At 44.9% G+C, this 21,268-nt stretch overlaps 1 protein-coding gene across 2 annotated transcripts in view; it reads right to left on the bottom strand.

Moving 5' to 3' along the window:
- arhgef38 (Rho guanine nucleotide exchange factor (GEF) 38) overlaps positions 1-19,761 on the bottom strand; it is a 110,434-nt gene extending 90,673 nt beyond the window's left edge. For both annotated transcript variants that reach the window (XM_041193435.1, XM_041193446.1), the window contains exon 1: positions 19,393-19,761. In XM_041193435.1, the coding sequence (XP_041049369.1) occupies positions 19,393-19,591 (199 nt within the window). In that variant the 5' untranslated portion in view covers positions 19,592-19,761. The remainder of the gene's footprint in view (positions 1-19,392) is intronic.
- Between the last annotated feature and the right edge of the window lie 1,507 nt (positions 19,762-21,268).

Here is a 21,268-nt window from a genome sequence, read left to right as displayed (position 1 = left end):
TGTGGGAGGGGGCCTGAGTAGGACTGGAACAAGGAATGTTCCACATACCCCATAAAGAGACAGGCATAGCTGGGGCCCATGCGGGTACCCATAGCCACACCTTTTATTTGGAGGAAGTGAGAGGCGTTTAAGGAGAAATTGTTCAGTGGGAGAACAAGTTCAGGCAGACGGAGGAGAGTAGTGGTGGATGGGGATTGTTCGGGCCTCTGTTCGAGGAAGAAGCTAAGGGCCCTCAGACCATCCTGGTGGGGGATGGAGGTGTAGAGGGATTGGACGTCCATGGTGAAGAGGAGGTGGTTGGGGCCAGGGAACTAGAAATTGTTGATATGATGTAGGGTGTCAGAGGAATCACGGATGTAGGTGGGAAGAGACTGGACAAGGGGAGAGAGAATGGAGTCAAGATATGAGCTCTGTGGGGCAGGAACAGGCTGACACGATCGGTCTGCCGGGAGAGTCCTGTTTGTGGATTTTGGGTAGGAGGTAGAAGCGGGCTGTCCAAGGTTGGGAGACTATGAGGTTGGAAGCTGTGGAAGGAAGATCTCCAGAGGAGATGAGGTCAGGAACAGTCCTAGAAACAATGGCTTGATGTTCAGTCGTGGGTCATCTGTGTATTCATAAAGGTCAGTGCAAGGGAAGGAAGGAAGTTGGAAGAAGATGGGGAAAAAAACAAAGCTTTAGATCAGAGTGGGTAACTTACACAAAAACAGGCCATTTGGCCCAACCAGTCCATGCCAGTGTTTATGTTCCACTCGAGCCTTCTCCCATCTTTCCTCATTTAATTCTGTCTTTGTAATCCACTCTTCCTTTCTCCATCATATGCCTGTCTAGCTTCCCTTTAAATGTCTCTATGCTATTCGCTTCAAAAACTCTCATTCTCACCACTGTCTGGGTAAAGAAATTTCTTGTGAATTCACTTTTGGATTTCTTGGTGACTATCCCACATTGATTAAAAAGAACGACTTGCATTTATACAGAGCTTTTCATGACCACTGGACATCTCAAAGCACCTTGCAGCCAACGAAATACATTTTGAAGTGAAGTGACTGGTGTGGTGTAGGAAACTGAGCAACTAATTCGCACACAGTAAGATCCCACGCACAGCAAATGTGATAATGACCAGATAATCTGTTCTTGTGATGATGATGATTGAGGGATAAATATTGGCCCGGACGTTAGGGTTAGCTCTTCTTCAAAATAGTCCGATGGGGTTTTCTTACATCCACCTGAGCAGGCAAATGGGGCCTCTGTTTAAGGTTTCATCTAAAAGACAGCACAGCACTGCTTTAGTATTGGACTGCAAGTGTCAGCCTTGCTTTTTGTGCTCAAGCCCTGGGGTGGGACTTGAACCCAAACATGCAATTCTGGGGCAGCTGAGTGACCAGCCGATCAACGCCACTTATTGTCTTCCCCACAAGAGGAAACATTCTCTCTGTATCCACTCTGTCAAAACCTTTTTATAATTTTCAATGAATGCTTCTACCGGGTCTTAAGATCTTGTGGCGCAGTGGGTGGTATCCTTGTTTCTGAGCCAGAGGCTCAGGGTTCGTGTCCCACTTGAGGGCTGAGATTTTCTGGTCCCACTCACTGCAGGAATTGTTGGGAACAGGGGTGCACAATTTGACGGACCAGCAAAAGGGCCGTTGACTTTTGGTCAGGAACTTCCGGTCCCGCAGTGGGACTTGATGTTCAAGGAAAGTGAGTTCATAACACGGCTAAACAGGTTGAGTATCAACATGTAAAACCTTCCAACACGCTGTGGGAGAGTCTAGGACCAGAGGGCATTATTTCAGAGTAAGGGTGCGCCCATTTAAAACAGAGAGAAGGAGGAATATCTTCTCTGAAAGGGCAGTCAATCTGTGGAATTCTTTACCGTAGAGGCTGGGTCGTGAAGTATTCAAGGTTGAGATAGACATTTGAGACAGATTTTTAATCAGCAAGGGAATCAAGGGTTATGAGGAAAAGGCAGGAAAGTGGAGTTGAGGATTATCAGATCAGCCGTGATCTCATTGAATGGCAGGGCAGACTCGATGGGCCAAATGGCCTACTTCTGTTCCTATGCCTTATGATCTTACACACCAACAATGGCAGGCAGTAAGAGTGGGAGTGATTTCTGGTCAGCCATGAGGTGGAAAGAAGTTAGAGCTTCTGCCGTCACAATCCATAGCTCCAGGTTACAGCATGCATGTAAAACTGTGTGTTGCCATAGCAACTTGGACCCCTCTGGAAGATGGGGGGGAGGGGTGGGGGGGGTGGAGGGCAGTGGGGCAGCGTGTTCAGGTGGCTGGATGGCTGGTGTGGATCAGGTTGGTGCATGGGGGGGGGTGGTTTGCTCCCTGTTGTGGGTGGGGTGGATTCAGGACCTGGGTCCTTGCCCTCCCTGTGGTGGAGGTTGTGGTGCTGTGGGTGGGGCCTGTTTTTAGTCAGGGAACTGAAGAAGATTAGGTCACCATCAGCCTTCTTTTTGCAAAGCAAAACATTGTAAATTTTTCATTTGCTTCTGGAATACCCACCAGCAGGAACTCAAAGAGGAAAAGAATAGACTGATAATTCAACACGCAAGCTGGGTTTGCAGCGATTATATACGCCTTTCTCAAGAATAACTTAACCAACACATAGGGTGGAATTTAATGCCCTTCGCTATGTCAGGTTTGTGGTAGGGGGCAATTAATCGGGTGGGAGGATGGCGGGTAGGGACCACCTCTACCCCAATTAAATCCAGGACAGGAGATTCATGAAGGAAGCTCAAAATGGAGGCTTCCTCAGAGACTTAAACAGAATTAAATATTTCTGAAGGTGGGAAGACAGCAGGGTCCTCAGATTTGAGGGGAAACTCCCTCAGTTGGATCTCTGGGGCTGCAGGAGATGCTTTTCCAGCCTGCACACCCTCCTACCCCCCACCCCCACAACTTGTTGGATTGAGGCTCGGTACAACATTCAAGCAACCTGTTCTCCTGCTTGTTCTGGGAGCACCTTCCCTAATGGTGGGAATGTGCTGGGGTGTTGTCCCGACATGGATCCCCGCTATATTCCCAGTCCCTCCTGCCTCCAGGGAAACCACCATGGGCCCCAGGAAATTCAGCTCGAGGTGTCACATATGCAGCCAATAAAGTTTACACAAGAGATTAAAACATCGCTGTAAAATGTCTTAATGTATGGTTGTAATATTTCAACACCAGCCTCTGAGGAGTGGTCCAACCAGTTAAACAGACCAAGAATGGGAGACAGTTTCCTATTGTTTTTATTTCAATGCTGTTCCGGTAGTCATTCATTTTATTGCTTCTTCTATTTCCCCCATTGATGACCTCACTCAACTTAACGCCACAAATGAGACTTACCCAATTATGATGCATTTCCCAGCCTGGAAGTTTTTTAAAATGCCACCTTTATAAGATTAGGAGATAGAAAACAGACCTAAACGTTTGTTTCAAAATCCCAGTTGGATTTTGTTGTGTCATTCCAGCACTTTTAAAATTCATTCATGGAATGTCACCGGGTGACCAGGTTGCCGGGTGTTGCTGGCTGGGCCAGCATTTATTGCCCATCCCTAATTGCCCCTTGAGAAGGTGGTGGTGAGATGCCTTCTTGAAGCGCTGCAGTCCCTGTGGTGTAGGTACACCCACAGGTGCTGTTAGGGAGGGAGTTCCAGGATTTTGACCCAGTGACAGTGAAGGATGACTATAAAAGATGTATGTGTGGCACTGAAAAAGTTACCGCTAGTTTTTAAAAAAAAAATCTAACCATGAACTAATCTTTTCACCACCCCAGCAACCCGAACACCCTTTCCCCAACTTACACATTACAGCCTAATCATGCGAAGATAGTTCTCACTAACATGCGGGGTGGAATTTTATGGCCCCATTGCAGTGGGAGCGGGGCCATAAAATGCAGCGAGCATGTTCAAAGGTCCATTGACTTCGGCGGGACTGAAAAATCCCACCGGCATAAAACTCTGCCCCAGGAAAAGAAAGTGACCAGTTACTCTCGGTGCTGTTTGCTATATTTCAGACAACCAGGTGAAAGATAGAACTAGTGGCGATCTTCACACACTCAATAAGCTTTTACTTACCCACATTGTAAACACGCATCTCCTGACCCCCAACAACCACAGTTTCAGTCTGTTCCTATAGAAAGGAGCACGTGAATCCCCTATTAATAATAATGCCCACCACCTGAATATAATGAAATACTCAATTACCAAACAGTTAACACTATTTGATTGGGGAATATATGTTGGATATTTTTTCTGAAATACTTCAAGCGGATTTATTTTTACATTCATCTAAACATCTCGAAAAAGCAAGCACTTCTGACAGTGTAGCACTCCCTCTGTACTAAAGTGTTAACCCTTAGATTGTACGCTGAAGTCTGAATCTCACCACCTACAGGTTGAGATGGGACAGAGCTACCACTGAACTGCAGTGAAAACAAGAATGAGCAGGAGAAGGAAAAGAGAATTATAATCCCATCAGTCTGAGCTGGAAAGCAATATGGATCCCAGAGATGGAAAGTGTGCAACTACACTGTGCGATCCGAATCTCTCCAAAGACCAACGCCCAACAGGGAGGGAGGTTAAAGTCTGTCTGATTGCAGGTGCTCTCTGACTGGATTAGCAGTCAGGCTTAATCATTTGTTCCACCATCAGCCAATTTTCTGTTTCTAAAATGCTTGTGTGAACTCGCTGTTCTTTACAGGGTGAACCTTTAATCTTTAACTAGTTCTCTAGGAATTTCACATAACAGCATTAGAGCACAAAAAGCCAGGAGGTGTAAATGCACGTTTCCAAGAATGTCTTCTTCTCTGGCTCTGGGAATAGAGGTTATGGTTAACAAATACATGCAAATAATCGGCGCAAAAAATACTAGATACATCCTGATCATCAACTCATGATCTTCTTGGTAAACACAAGAGGTCACAAAACCACGAGGGAACAGCTGAAAGTGACAGAACATTCCAGTCCTAAGGGGCGATTCCCAGCTTCCAGCAGACAGTCATATTCAAAGTGAGCGCTGGTGAAATTCAGTGCTACAAAGTTACATCCCCAGATTTCACATTAAGTGTCATAGAGTCGTCGAGGTCTACAGCACAGAAAAAGGCCCTTTGGCCCATTGAGTCTGCGCCGGTCAAACACATATCTAACTATTCTAATCCCATTTTCCAGCACTAGGCCCATAGCCCTGTATGTCATGGCATCGCAAGTGCACATCCAAATACTTCTTAAATGTTATGAGGGTTTCTGCCTCTACCACCCTTTCAGGCAGTGAGTTCCAGATTCCCACCACCCCCTGGGTGAAAAAATTCTCCCTCACATCCCCTCTAAACCTCCTGCCCCTCACCTTAAATCTATGCCCCCTGGTTATTGATCCCTCCACCAAGGGGAAAAGCTCCTTCCTGTCTACCCTATCTATGCCCCTCATTATTTTATACACCTCAATCATGTCCCCCCACCACCCCCCCCTCAATCTTCTCTGCTCCAGGGAAAATAACCCCAGTCTATCCAATATCTCCTCATAACTAAAACTCTCCAGCCCAGGTAACATCCTGGTAAATCTCCTCTGCACTCTCTCTAGTGCAATCACATCCTTCCTATAATGCAGATTCCAGAACTGCACACAATACTCTAGCTGTGGCCTAACCAGCGTTTTATACAGTTCCAGCATAACCTCCCTGCTCTTATATTCTATGCCTCAGCTAATAAAGGCAAATATCCCATATGCCTCCTTAACCACATTATCTACCTGTCCCGGTACCTTAAAGGACCAGTGGACATGCACACCAAGGTCCCTCTGATCCTCGGTACTTCCCAGGGTCCTACCATTCGTTGTGTATTCCCGTGTCTTGTTTGTCCTGCCCAAGTGCATCACCTCCCACTTATCTGGATTAAATTCCATTTGCTACTGATCAGCCCATCTGACCAGCCTGTCTATCCTCCTGTAATCTAAGGCTATCCTCCTCACTATTTACCATCCCACCAATTTTCATGTCATCCGCGAACTTACTGATCAACCCTTCCACATTCAAGTCTAAATTGTTTATCTATACCACAAACAGCAAGGGACCCAACACTGATCCCTATGGAACCCCAATGGACACAGACATCCAGTCACAAAAACACCCCTCGACCATCACCCTCTGCTTCCTGCCACTCAGCCAATTCTGGATCCAATTTGCCAAATTGCCTTGGATCCAATGGGCTCTTACCTTCATTATCAGTCTCCCGTGTGGGACCTTATCAAAAGCCTTGCTGAAGTCCAAGTAGACTACGTCAAATGCATCACCCTCATCTACACACCTGGTCACTTCTTCGAAAAATTCAATCAAATTGGTCAGACATGAACTCCCCTTAACAAAACCCTGCTGACTGTCCTTGATTAATCCCTGCCTCTCCAAGTGTAGATTAATTCTGTCTCCCAGAATTGCTTCCAATAGTTTCAGCTGACAGGCTTAGAGTCAGGAAGCATCATCGGAGCTCAGATGTATAGTTTATGTTTGATCCATTTTCCTTAGATAAGGAGGATGTTACAAGATTTCCAGAAGTTTTTTTTCTGAGAGAACTTCCTCCTCATCTCTATTTTAAATGGGCACCCCCTTACTCTGAGATTATGCCCTCTAGTCCTAGACTCTCCCAGAAGGGGAAACAACCTCTCAGCATCTACCCTGTTCAAGCCCCCTAAGAATCTTATATGTTTCAATAAGGTTGCCTCTCATTCTTCTAAACTCCAATGAGTACAGGCCCAACCTACTCAACCTCTCCTCATAAGAAAATCCCTCCATACCCAGGATCAACCTAGTGAACCTTCTCTGGACTTCTCCAATGCCAATACATCTTTCCTTAGATAAAGGGACCAAAACTGTTCACAATATTCTAGGTGTGGTCTAACTAGTGCCTTGTATAGTTTTAGCAAGACTTCTCTATTTTTATACTCCATTCCCTTTGAAATAAAGGCCAACATTCCATTTGCCTTCCCTATTACCTGCTGAACTTGTATGTTAGCTTTTTGGGATTCATGCACAAGGACTCCCAAATCCCTCTGTGCTGCAGCTTTCTGCAGTCTTTCTCCATTTAAATAATATTCAGCTCCTCTATTCTTCCTGCCAAAGTGCAAAACCTCACATTTTCCTACATTATATTCCATCCGCTAAGTCTTTGCCCACTCACTTAACCTGTCTATATCCCTCTGTAGACTCTGTGTCATCCTCACCACTTGCCTTCCCACCTATTTTTATGTCATCTGCAAACTTGGCAATAGTACGTTCACTTCCCTCATCCAAGTCATTAATATGTATTGTAAATAATTGAGGCCCCAGCACTGATCCCTTTGGCACTCCACTAGTTACAGGTTGCCATCCTGGAAATGCCCCCCTTATCCCAACTCTCTGTCTTCTATTAGTCAGCCAATCCTCTATCCATACTAATATACTAACCCCAACATCTTGGGCTCTTATCTTATCAAGTAGCCTTTCTTGCGGTACCTTCCCCAGCCTTTCATCGAAATGGTGGCCATGAAATCATCTACATCCACCTGCAAGGACAGGCAGGGCTTGGTTTAATGTCTCAGCTGAAAGATGGCACCTCCTTTGGTGCAGCAGTGCCTCAGTAAATGGCACTGGATGTGTCAGCCTAGGTTATGTGCTCAAATCCCTGGAATGGGATTAAAGATAAAATATATTTTTTCTACACTTCTGTCAATAAAAACCAACTCAATAACTGATTTCTTGATTAATAAACGTACAGTTTACATGCTGCTACTGAAAAGAGCACAATAATTTAGTTAACAATATTCATCCTATTGGAGAGCACTTCCTTATTATGAAGATCTCTTTGCAATAAAATGTTTTCAAGTGTTAATGATGAAACAGTCAGAATAAAGGATATTGCAACTTGAGCAAACATCTAGGTTGACACTCTGAGTGCCGTACTGGGGTAGTGCTGCACTGTTGGAGATGCTGCCTTTCAGTTGAGATGTTAAAACAATGCCCAGCCTCCCCTCTCATAGAAACGTAGAAAATAGGAGCAGGAGCAGGTAATTCGGCCCTTCGAGCCTGCTCCGCCATTCAATATGATCATGGCTGATCCACTATCTCAACGCCATACTCCTGCTCTCTCCCCATTCCCTTTGACGCCTTTAAAGTCTAGAAATCTATCTGTTTCCTTCTTAAATATATTCAGTGACTTGGCCTCCACAGCCTCTGTGGTAGAGAATCCCACAGGTTCCCCACCCTCTGAGTGAAGAAGTTTCTCCTCGTCTCAGTCCTAAATGGCCAACCCCATATCCTGAGGCTGTGACCCCTTGTTCTAGACCCCCTTAGCCAGAGGAAACATCATCCCTGCTTCCAGTCTGTCCATCCCTGTCAGAATTTTATATATTTCAATCAGATCCCCTCTCATTCTTCTGAACTCCAGTGAATACAGGCCTAGCTGGCCCAATTTCTCTGCATACGTCAATCCAGCCATCCCAGGAATCAATCTGGTGAACCTTCACTGCACTCCCTCTATGGCAAGTATTAAGTAAGAAGACCAGAACTGCACACAATACTCCAGATGTGGTCTCACCAGAGCCCTGCACAGCTGCAGTAAGACATCCTTGCTCCTGTGCTCAAGTCCTCTCACAATGAAGTCCAACATAACGTTCCCTCTGGGACACCCTGGTCCACTCCTCCATCACCCCCTACACCGCAACCCCCTCCCACGGCACCTTCCCATGCAACCACAGAAGGTGCAACACCTGCCCCTTTACTTCCCCCCTCCTCACCGTCCAAGGGCCCAAACACTCAATTCAAGTGAAGCAGCATTTCACTTGCACTTCCCTCAACTTAATCTACTGCATTCGTTGCTCCCAATGCAGTCTCCTCTACACTGGAGAGACCAAATGCAGACTGGGTGACCGCTTTGCAGAACACCTTCGGTCTGTCCGCAAGCATGACTCAGACCTCCATGTCGCTTGCCATTTCAACACTCCACCCTGCTCTCTTGCCCACATGTCCGTCCTTGGCCTGCTGCATTGTTCCAGTGAAGCTCAACGCAAACTGGAGGAACAACACCTCATCTTCCGACTAGGCACTTTACAGCCTTCCGGACTGAATATTGAGTTCAACAACTTTAGATCATGAACTCTCTCCTCCATCCCCACCCCCTTTCCAATCCCCCTTTTTTCCCCAATAATTTATATAGATTTTTCTTTTCCCATTATTTTTAAATGTATTTCCATCCATTGTTTTATCTCTACCTTTTAGCCTATTTCAATCCCTTCCCTTCACCCCACTCCACCCCCACTAGGTCTTATCTATACCTTGTTTATCCTGCTTTTCACCCTTAATTAGCACATTCCTTAGATAACATCACCACCTTCAACACCTTTTTGTCCTTTTGTCTATGACATCTTTTGGTTATCTTCTCCTATCACTGACCCTCTATCCAGCTCTACTTGCCCCCACCCCGCGCCCCCCCCCCCTCAAACCAGCTTATATTTCACTTCTCTTCTATTTTAACTTAGTTCTGTTGAAGAGTCATACAGACTCGAAACATTAACAGTGTTCCTCTCCGCAGATGCTGCCAGACCTGCTGAGTTTTTCCAGGTATTTTTGTTTTTGTTTTGGATTTCCAGCATCCGCAGTTTTTTGCTTTTACCATTTGCCTTCTCAGGTGGAAATAAAAGGTGTTATGCTGTATAAAGGCATGTTGCTGTAAGCTTTTCAACAAGAGGTACCTATACTCCGATCACATTTTACATATTTTCTGTTTTCTCCTTTTTAAATACTTATCCAATTGTCTTTTAAATGATCTTAAAGACTCTGCTTCACTAGCCTTTTATGGCATTAGTGATCTTTAATATATTCAACCACAAACCCTATCTAACGTGTACTTCAAAACACTTGGATCTAAACCCATTCCAGTCCAATGTCTGGACTGTAGGAAGAGCTAGATTTTGCAACATTGGAAAGTGGAAGAAAATGAACCAACCACACCTCACTGAAAATTAAAAGGACTGAATTCCATGCCATTGTTCATATCAACAAAGACATTAAAGAAGTACCTGACAGTTTATCTGGTTAGCTCTGTAGAACAGGAAATGGAAGCAATGGGAAAGAGAGACATTACAATTACTTTTGATGATTGACTTTGCATTCGGATAACTTTTTCATGACCTCAAGACACCCCAAGGCACTTCACGGACAATTAAAGGCTTTTGAAGGTGTATTGAAATGTGTACCATCTACAAGAAGCACTGCAGCCAGTCAGCAAAGGCTTTTTTTGAGAGTAGCTCCACAATCAGTGGCCTGCACCCTCTGATGTGACTGGTGTTAACTGTGGCTCTGTGGACAGCACTCTTACCACAGAGTCAGAGATTCTGGGCTCAAGTTCCACTCGATATCTGAGCTCAAAAATCTAGGCTGTCACTTCAGTGCAGCGCTGAATGACTGCTGCAAGGCCAGAGGTGCTGTCTTTTGACCAGGTGTTAAACCGAGGCTCCAGGCTGGATTCAAGGCGCTCCGGCCTATGGGCTTGAACACAGGGATGACACAGTAAGTCCGGCGTGTGGCCTGCCCACTACCTATCTGCCCACTCCGGGCCCGAGCACAATTATACCAGCTCCAGAGGTGGTGTTGGACAGGCTACCCTTCCAGTAGGCCAACCGAGGTGCTTGGTGGCACCTCCCCTCCATCCCCTCCCCCCCACCCCCCACCACCACCCAAGATGTCAACCCCCACCCTTCCAGATTGCCCTCCCACGCGGGCCTCTCAAACCCTGGCCCCCACACCCCCTGCTGACTCCCAAGCGCTCAAGGTTCTGACCATTATAGCCCACCTTCTCATCACCAAGTGCAGTACCAGCAGTGGCCACCGCTCTCGCTGGCCTCTGATTGGCCGGCAGCTCCCTGAGGTGGGACTTTCCGTCCTTGAGGCTAAGAACTCGCACCTCCAGTTTGTGCTGCAGGGCAATTGTTCTTTCCATGGCTGGGCTCCCACACAACTTTGTAGCGGGTTGGGCAGTGGTGGGGGGAGAGGAGAGTGGGGTGCAGGGGCCTCAGCACCCCATATATTTCAGACCCCTCACCCCACCCGACATACCCTCTAAGGTGGACATAGAAATATCCCTTAGGATTAATTCAAACAAGAGCAGGGAAGTTATCCCTGGTTCCTAGCCAATATTTAAACTTAAATTAACAACACAGAAACAAACTGTCTGCTTATTTGTTGTTTGTGGGAGCTTGCTGTGCAAAAATTGGCTGCTGTCCTTCCTACCATGTGACTATGCTTCAAAAAGTAGTTAATTGGCTGTGAATCTTTTTGGGACATCCTGCAGTTTTGAAAGCAATTAATTAAAGGCAAATCTCTCCTTTAGAAGGACAAGGGCAGCAGATAGATGGGAGCACCACCACCTGGAAGTTCCCCTCTGAGCCACACACCATCCTGACCTGGAAATATATCGCCGTTCCTTCACTGTCGCTGGGTGGAAATCCTGGAACTCCCTCCCTAACAGCACTGTGGGTGTACCTACACCACAGGAACTGCAGCGGTTCAAGAAGGCAGCTCACCACCACCTTCTCAAGGGCAACTAGGGATGAACAATAAATGCTGGCCACAGCAGTGATGCGCACACCCCATAATAAAAAACCTCACTGTTGTTTTATGGTCAGCCAACACGTGCACAGCAAGGTCCCAAAGCAGCAACAAGATAAATGAAACAGCGTGCTTTTTAGCGATGGTGGGGGTTTTAGGGATAAATGTTGGCCAGGAGAACTCCTTTATTCTTCCTTATAAATTGCCATGGCAGCTTACCTCAATTTTAATGGTTCATTAGAAAGACGGCTTCCTTAGTCAGTCATGATAATGTACACGATAACTTGCCTTTATATAACGTCTTCAACTAAGTAAAACTCCCAAACTGCATCACAAGAACAAAATCAGTGAAAACTTTCTTTCTGCGAAGGACAGAATGCTCCACATTGAGACAAACTCGGCACTGAGTAACATCTGAGTTCAGATAAACTGGTATTGTCACTCATGATCACTAACCAATAATCCCTTGCTGATAATAAGCATGTGTAGAGATTGAGCCTGCAGAGGATTAGACTTGGTTGTACAGTGACTATCCAGGTGTGAATCCATCAATCGCTCAATAGCTGGGGGCAAGGAAGCACTGGATCAACAGAAACACTCATACTGAACAGTGACTAAAGCCTCCTATTTTACACAGAGAGTATTGTACAAGCAATGCTTGTAAAATTTATGACTGCATTTAAAATCTTCACCCAGTGTAAGTCTGTCAGTATCCTACAAACAAATAATCATTCATGATGAAGTTTTTTGAGATTTATCATTGTTTATTATCTACATAAAAATCTAAAATCTAAATCTGCAGAGGGTGTGGACAGGTCACAAGGTGAGGGAGATGTGCTATAATTTATCTGATCTGTGCAGTTCTCAAAGAATTATATTCAAATCTTGTGTATTTCACATCCATGTACCTCAGGGATTGTTACCGATTCTTAGATCTACCATCATTACTCTCAATGTTGAGGAGATCTTGGTATATTTTACACTTCTGTAATCCTTCTAACAGTTTTTCTCTTTCACTGTCCTATTTTCTCTGAGGTCGGGGGAGGAGGGTGGGGGTTAGGTGGAGTCCAGAACAAGTGACTGGAACCTTAAAATTAGAGCTTAGGGGTGATGTCAGGGAGCACTTCTTCACACAAACGATAGTGGAAATCAGGAACTTGCTCCCCTAAAAATGGTTGTGGTTAGGGATCAATTGAAAATTTTAAAAAACGAGATGGATAGCTTTTTATTAGGCAAGATCAATGGTTGTGGAGCAATGAAGATTAAATTGAGATCAGCCAGGACCTAAGTGAACATTGGAACAGGTTCAAGGGGCTGAATGGGCTCCTCCTGTTACTATGTAACAGGCTTGAATAATCTACTGGGTCTATGTAAGAGACTGGTCCATTGAGATCATGCAATGTTCCACTGTGCATTCACTGCCTTTGGGCAAGTCTCCCTAGTGCAAGCACAAAAATGGAAAGTTTACCTTCCCTCCTCAACCAATGGATGGAAGCCAAAATAATTACCTCAGAATCTGTCTTTTTCTTTTTCTTTGGCTATAATTGGGTGACGGCTCAGTGGGTGATACTCTCACCACTGGAACTAAAGGTTGCGGGTTCAAATCCAACTTCAAAGGCTAGGGCCTATAATCTAGGCTGATGCTTTATTGCAATAGCAGGGGAATGCTGCACTGTCAAGGCTGCTGTCTTTCAGATGTTAAACTAAGGCTACATCTTCCCTCTCAGGTGGCTGTAAAAGAAGATCAGGGCAGTTATCCCCATTGTCCTGACCAATATTTATCCCTCAGCCAATTTTGAAAAAACATTACGATGAAAACAAAATACTGTGGATGCTGGAAATCTGAAATAAAAACAGAAAATGCTGGAAAAACTCAGCAGGTCTGACAGCATCTGTGGAGAGAGAAACAGAGTTAACATTTTGAGTCCATATGACCCTTCTTCAGAGACATACGGACTTGAAATGTTAACTCTGCTTCTCTCACCACAGATGCTGTCAGACTGCTGAGTTTTCCAGCATTTTCTGTTTTTATTGCATAAACATTACCCGGTCATTATCTTGTTGCTATATGTGGGAACTTGCTGCGTGCAATTTGGCTGCCACATTTCCCTATGTTGCAATAATGACTACATTTCAAAAGTACTTCATTGGCTCTGAGGTGCTTTGGGACATCCTGAGGTTGCGAAAGATGCTATATAAATGCAAGTCTGTCTTCCCATTCTGTAGATAATGTATACTCACTCAGGCCAGTACGATTGTAATCACATCTCTTAGAACTGAAAGATTCTAATGAAATAATCTAGGGCCTGAATGAAGGTTTTTATTGTTTCCAGGGCTTTGAACACTGCCATAGTAACAGTTACTAATATAGTAAGCAGAATTTGAAATAATGAGAGGCGATCTAATTGATGCATTTAAGATTCTTTGAAGGCTTGACAGCGTAGGTATTGAGGGGCTGTTTCCCCTGGCTGGAGAGTCTAGAACACGGGGTCATAATCTCAGGATAAGGGGTCGCTCACTTAGGACTGAGATGAGGAGAAATTTCTTCACAGAATCACAGAATTTTAAGGGCATAGAAGGGGGCCATTTGGCCTGTTGTGTCTACACCGGCAGACTTCACTCAGAGGGTTGTGAATCTTTGGAATTCTCTACCCGAGAGGGTCGTGGATGCTCACGGAGTTTATTCAAGGCTGAGGTTGATCCGATACGATTTTTGGACTCTGGTGAATCAAAGGGCATGGGGATAGGGTGGAGTTGAAGTAGAAGACCAACCATGATCCTACTAAATAGTGGAGAAGGCTTAAGGGGGCCTTTGGCCCTACTCCTTTTATTATGTTCTTAGGTTGTCTTCCTTTGATACAGGAATGCTTCACAATGGTGCTATTGAGAGTTATTGGCCCTAGGCTTTCAGTTAGCTTGTATTTACCTAACTAATCTGCTCTAACCTACCCCACCAATCCATCAGGCTGTTGTTATAGTTTTTAAAGCTGATAATTGAATCCCTTTCCCTGGTGTTCAATAGACTGCTTTGCTTTCCAACTGATTACTTTGAGCGGGGAATAACTTTTATTGTTGCCAATAGGAGAAAAGTAATTGAAAATCCTTTCCAGCTCATTTTATTTACAAATGATCCAATACAGTTAAATGGAGGATGTGTTACTGGCAATGGGTACCCATTGCAAATAATTAGAAAAAATAAACCCTTTTGTATGAAAGGCGATTTTTAATTAACGGCAGTTTATTGATGGGATTCTTCTCTACACAGTGTTTCCAGATCGGAGAAGGTGAGTTTCTGGAGTAGCAGGAATAATTTATTCCTAAACCTCAGCCACTGGATTTAAGTTTCATTTTAATTAACAATAATAAAAGCAAGCTGTCTTTACATTTAGTGCCTTTAATATAGTAAAACATCTTTATACAACAACCTGAATTTATATGGTGCGCTTAACTTCATAAAATGCCCCAAGGTCTTTCACAGGAGTGTTATTAAACAGAATTGGACACTGAGTCACATGAGGGGTTATTAGGAGAGGTGACCAAAGCTTGGTCAAAGAGGCACAGCCTGATATTCCAGCAATGGGCTCATGGTGAGGTAAGACCATGTTTAATGTTGGGTTACCAGAGGGTTGGTGTTAATATTGAGGCCTTTGTGTCTAAAGACATCAATGTATTCATCTCCCACTCAGGAGAAGATAGGCTTGAGCTGCATCCAAACTGCTTATCTCACTCAGGTGCTCTCTGACAGATCTTCGCTAGGCAACCAACAATGAAGGAGCAAGGAAGGAAGTGCAGCACAAACCACCTGGTTGAATAATAAGGCTCTACAGGTGACACTGAATGAGTTCGCAGTGTGGACCATTCATCTCTCCCTTTGGATTGGGCTGATAACAGTGTGGTTGGCACAGATTATGCAGGGAACAAGAGGCAAACCACACATGAGTCACTGCAGTTGCAAGAAGGCAGTTTATTTGAGCTTAAAGGCTACTTCCAATAGGCCACAGCTGATTGTTTAAACACGGAATATATAGGACAGGAGCCACAATCCAAGCCATCATCTCGCACTGACTGAGTAAGTTAAATTGCAATTTCATCACTTGAGAATCTAAAGTTTTGGAAAGCTTAATTCTGGAACTCCCTCAATTTTCCCACAAAAACCAAAAACAGTCATGGACCTTGTCGTGGCAATTACAGTCTGATTCAATGTCCCAATAGTTTGATGGTCTTCAGACACAGGTCAATACAGGAAATGTCATGTTCTATTTCTCTCCAATGACCACAGCTTTGCTAACATTTTCTACAGGCGCTTGATCTAACACAAACTCAGAGATTCCGGTAGATATCAGACCCTGTCAAAAACCTCTAACGTTGCCCGTCTCTGGTCCTGCCTCAGCTGTTCTGCTGTTGAAACCTTCAACTTTGCTAACACCTAACTCGGCTATTTTACTGCTCTTCCGACAGTCTCCCAGCTTCTACCTTCCATAAACTTAAGCTCATCCAAAACTCTGCTATCTGCATTGTAACTCACACCGTCCCCTTCACCCATCACTCCTGTGCTCGTGGTCTAGCAATGCCTCAATTTTAACATGTCTTCAAATCCCTTCACAAAGTTGCCTGTCCTTTTCTCTATAACCTCCACCAACCCTACAATCCTCTCTGCATTCCTCCAGTTCTGGTCTTGTGCACATCCCCAATTTCCATCGCTCCACCAATGGCAGCCATTCCTTCAGCTGCCCGGGATCTATTAGGAATTCCCATCCTAAACCTCTCCACCACTCTCTCCTCCTTTAAGACATTCCTTAAAGCTACCACTCTGACTCAACCTGTCCATAATATTTCCTTTTGTGGCTTGTTGCCAAAATTTGTTTGTTAATCACTCCAGTGAAGCACCTTAGGATGGTTTACGACATTAAAAGTGCTATATAATTGCAGGTTGTTGCTGTGATGTAGTCTAGTTTGCTTTAGTTCTAACAATTTTTGGGAAAACACCATCTCACATATTTTAAATGGGGCTGATTCTGTGCCCCTGACAAGAATCTGCACTTGTCCAGAATGTTACAGATTGCAATACACACCTAGTGACTGGCAGCTAGGAAGCAGATCACCTATGCAGGTCACCTTGACAAACAGATGCTGGTAACACTTTGTTGAACTGTGGACTGGTTCAATGCAAGATGGTTTATTATTTTATCTGATGTTCTTATTTAAACAGTTCCCTGTGATTCCAAATACAATTCAGTTAATTCACACTATTAAGAATAAAAAAGTTAAATTAAAAGGTACTTAATTTTATAACTTTAGCCTGCAAAATAATGACTCGACCAATGGCAACATGAAAAGTACAGGGAAATTCCACTCTAGAAATTCTGAATAATGCATATACTTCACGATCATAAAATGTTTGTACTGCCTGTTAAGCCACGAATTTTGCGGTTTCCTTGTAAGACTTTGGGCTTTGGAGAATGCAGTACTCACCTGTTCACCAGGAACTGTTAACACATTACATCATGTCCTCAGCTATGCACCTGTTGGCTCAGGTAGATCACATTATGCTGATGATATGAGATGTACCTGAGCCAAGTCCAGGCTCTGGTTACACAATGATTCATCGAGGGATGAGCTCATGCTTAACCCTCTACTGTGCCTTTAGGTAAGACAGCTACAATTCACAGAATCACAGTTCTACGTAACTGGTAGAAATCCAACTCGCACCTATTGTGAAAAGGAAGAACGACAGATACAACAAATAATTAAAACTATCTTAGAGGCTGCTCATGGTTCAGATGGGACTTTATTTCGCTGCTGTTGGGCTGCATTAAACGCCTGACATTCAGTCAGGAATATGTAGTGTTCACAGAGTTGTAAGTAATCAAAAGCAGTAGTAACAGAGTCACAAGCCTGGATCATAAACCACTTCCCAAATTTCAATACCAAATAAATTTTAAGAAATGATCTCAGGTTTTAAAAACTCAAGCCTAAGATTGAAATCAAATAAATTCCGGTCATTAATGATCATTAATAAGCGTAAATACTGTCCTGCCTTTTTTTGGCATTCTTGTAGGGAAGGTCCAGTAAATCCATCAATTGTTGTAGATTCCACTTTTACAACATCTTCTCAATAACACAAATCTAATTTATGTTTTTTTAAAATAAAGAACTTGCATTTATATTCTGCATCATTACATCTGGAAACATCATAACCAAAGGCATAATTTCAGAAACTCAAATCACCAAAACTCCACAAACACTCAAGATTAACGGCCAGTTACTCTTTTCTCGTACAGGGAGGAATGTTAGTCGGACAATTGGAAGAGCCCCTTGTTCTTCAGCAATGCTGTGGGAGCCCTTATTTATCCTTTTTAAAAAGGCGGACAGAAGATTCTCACTGTAACTGGGACCAGCATGACCGGCGTCTTTAACATAATAAAACTTCTCAAGATGCTTCACAGGAACATTACAAGCCACAAATTTAGGGCAGGTTAGGACTGGTGACCAAAAGGTTTAAGGAAGATCCTGAAGGACAAGAGAAAGTTGTTGTTGATGAGGGGTTTAGGGAGGGAATTCCAGAGCTTAGGGCCTAGACAGCTGAAGTGTTGGCTGCCAATGATGCAGCAGCGAAAATTAGGGATGCTCAAGTGGCCAGAATTGGAGCAGTACAGTTATCTTAGAGGGTGTTGGGCTGAAGAGGTTTCAGAGATTGGGAGAGGTGAGGCCAAAGAATAATTTGTACATGGGAGATTTGAAATAGAGGTGTTGCTGGACTGGGAGCCAGCATAAGTCAGCGTGCACAAGAGGCGATGGGAGAGCAGGACTTGGTGCAAGTTAGAATATACCATAGTTTGGATATTGAAAAGAGGCATATTGCTGAAGCTTTTCATCCTGCACTCACCAGGCCAAATGCAAGAATGCCAAATTTCAAACGATCACAACAATTTATACAGCAGCAGAAAAGGGAGCTAATTGTTTGGTAAGTCTGCCCTGATTGGCTGAGGCATTGCCATGGAGGAAAAAAACGGGGAACTATAGGCTCCCCAAGCTCCCGGGTAATTAAAAAAAAACCCACAAGGCTTGAACATATTCCTTTGGTTTGCAGAGAATGGGTCACTGTGTGTGAAAGTATGTCACTTTTAGCAAGTGTAAATGAGCCATGTTATGAGTTTGACTGATTATCTGAAATTGGTTAGGGTAGCTATTAGCACACTCAGGATTTTGCAACAAGTGTTGCCCAATCGTGGTTTTACAAGTACGGGCTACTTCAGTATGGTCTTTACCCTGCTTAATGATATCAACCTGTTAATAACAAGCAAAGAAACCTGCTGCTTGATTCGATCAGCCAATCGCCGGGACATAGGGGTTTGCATACCTGACATCACACCTGGGACACTGAAACTCATACATGATGTGACTCAGTATTCCCACAGCCCTCTCCTACCCTTCCTCTCAGCCAAAAGGCAGCTGGAGTTGGTGTTAATACCTCCAACTGGGCGGAGCCCACTGGTCTGCTGTACAGCCCACTCATTCCACCTTCTAATCTGTTGAAATCAAGGTTCAGTTGGGTTTTAACGGCAGGCGAGCCATCAGCTCTAGGTGAAGAATTTCAAGCATTACCCACCCACCACCCCCACCCCCCCACCCTCCCCCTCCTCCCAGGGTCTGGGAAGTGTCAGCAGCTCAAATCCTAGACCAGACCTGCAGCCTAGGACCTTGGACCTTGGAACTTGGAACTTGAAGAGATGAAGCAACCGAGCCGTTGAAAATTGAAGGAGGAATATTTCAGACGGGGTTTGGTTTGGTTTGGTTCTCCACCCCCCCCACCCCCACCCCCATCCCCATCACCTTTCAGTTTGAGGCTGTACTCGGTGCGATCAGACTGGCTCCTCCGCAGGGTGCCCGTTCTCTCCTCCTCGCCGGCTTCATCAGCGATGATGGTGTCGGTGCGGCGCCGCTCCAGGATGTACAGCCTGGGTTTGAAGAAGCCCAGGTTCCTCCGTTTGGCGTTGGCGTTGGCGCCGCCGGGCTCGCCCCTGCTCTCCATTGCCCTGCCGGCTGGGGACTGGAGCCTGGTCTACCTGCTGCAGCCCCACAGGCTCCTCCCAGTCGCACAGACAGACAGACAGACAGACACCACCTGCAACCTGTGCGAACTCCAGCCCAGTCTGATCACTCCTCTCTGCTGCTGCCTTGTCGAGCGACCCGCGTTTGTTGCAAACTTGAATTTGGGTATTAAGATCACACACACACACACACACACACAAACCAAAATGTGATGCGTTGAAAGGGAATGTGTTTCCTTAGAAAGCTTCTATGAAGCAGACGCGCCCCAGATAATGAAGGGTTTTTGAGGCTGTAAATATAGAGAAACTGTTTCCCGGTGGAAGAGGGTCGGTAACCAGAAGGATACATTAGATCAGAGGCGACATGAAGAAACAACGTTTTAGACAGCCAGTTATTGTGGTCTGAAATGAACAGGCTAAAAGGACAGTGGAAGCTCTTTATTACAGCAGCAAAAAGAGAATTGGATAAAGGGACCATGGAGAAAGCAGGGTGAGTGGGAATAATTGGATAACCCTTTCAAAGAGCTGGCACAGGCACAATGGGCCAAATGGCCTCCTGTGATGTTTTGCTCTATGGGCATGGTTTTTACAGCGGACTTCGGAACCTTCCTGTCAGGATCAAATGGGGTTCTGGAGCCTGGGAACAGTCACCTAGTTGTGCTTTCCACAATTTTTTATTTGTCCAGGGGATGTGGGTGTTGCTGGCTAGGCCAGCATTTATTGCCCATCCCCAATTGCCCCTTGAGAAGGTGGTGGTGAGCGGCCTTCTTGAACCGCTGCAGTCCATGTGGTGTAGGTACACCCCTACAGCACTGTTAGGGAGGGATTTTAACCCAGCGACAGTGAAAGAACAGCCAATATATTTCCAAGTCAGGATGGTGAGTGGTTTGGAGGGGAACTTCCAGGTGGCGGTGTTCCCATGTATCTCCAAAGAGTGGAGAGTTTTCCCCCTGATTCCCATTGACTCCAGTTTTGCTGGGACACCTTGATGTCACACTCGGTCAAATGCTGCCTTTGATGTCAAGGGCAGGGACTCTCACCTCACCTCCGGAGTTCAGCTCTTTTGTTCATGTTTGAACCAAGGCTGTAATGAGGTCAGGAGCTGAGTGGCACTGGTGGAACCCAAAGTGGGCGTCAGTGAGCAGGTTATTGCTAAGTAAGTGTTGCTTGATAGTACTGTTGATGACCCCTTCCATCATTTTATTGATGATGGAGAGTAGACTGATGGGCGGTAATTAGACAGGCTGGATTCATCCTGCTTTTTGTGTACAGGACATACCTGGGCAATTTTTTTACATTTTTGGGTAGATGCCAGTGTTGTAGCTGTACTGGAACAGCTTGGCTAGAGGCATGGCAAGTTCTGGAGCACAAATCTTCAGTATTATTGCCGGAGTATTGTCAGGGCCCATAGCCTTTGTAGTATCCAGAGCCTTCAGCTGTTTTTGATATCACATGGAATGAATTGAATTGGCTGAAGACTGGCATCTGTGATGCTGGGGACCTTTGGAGGAGGCCGAGATGGATCATCCACTCGGCACTACTGGCTGAAGATTGTAGCAAATGCTTCAGCCTTATCTTTTGCACTGATGTGCTGGGTTCCCCCATCATTGAGAATGTGGATATTTGGGGTATTTCCTCCTCCAGTGAGTTGTTTAATT

Source organism: Carcharodon carcharias, chromosome 1, assembly GCF_017639515.1.
Source record: "Carcharodon carcharias isolate sCarCar2 chromosome 1, sCarCar2.pri, whole genome shotgun sequence".
Classification (NCBI taxonomy): Eukaryota; Metazoa; Chordata; class Chondrichthyes; order Lamniformes; family Lamnidae; genus Carcharodon; species Carcharodon carcharias.
Note: the sequence above shows the minus strand (reverse complement) of the source record. Positions and strands in the feature narration are given on the sequence as shown.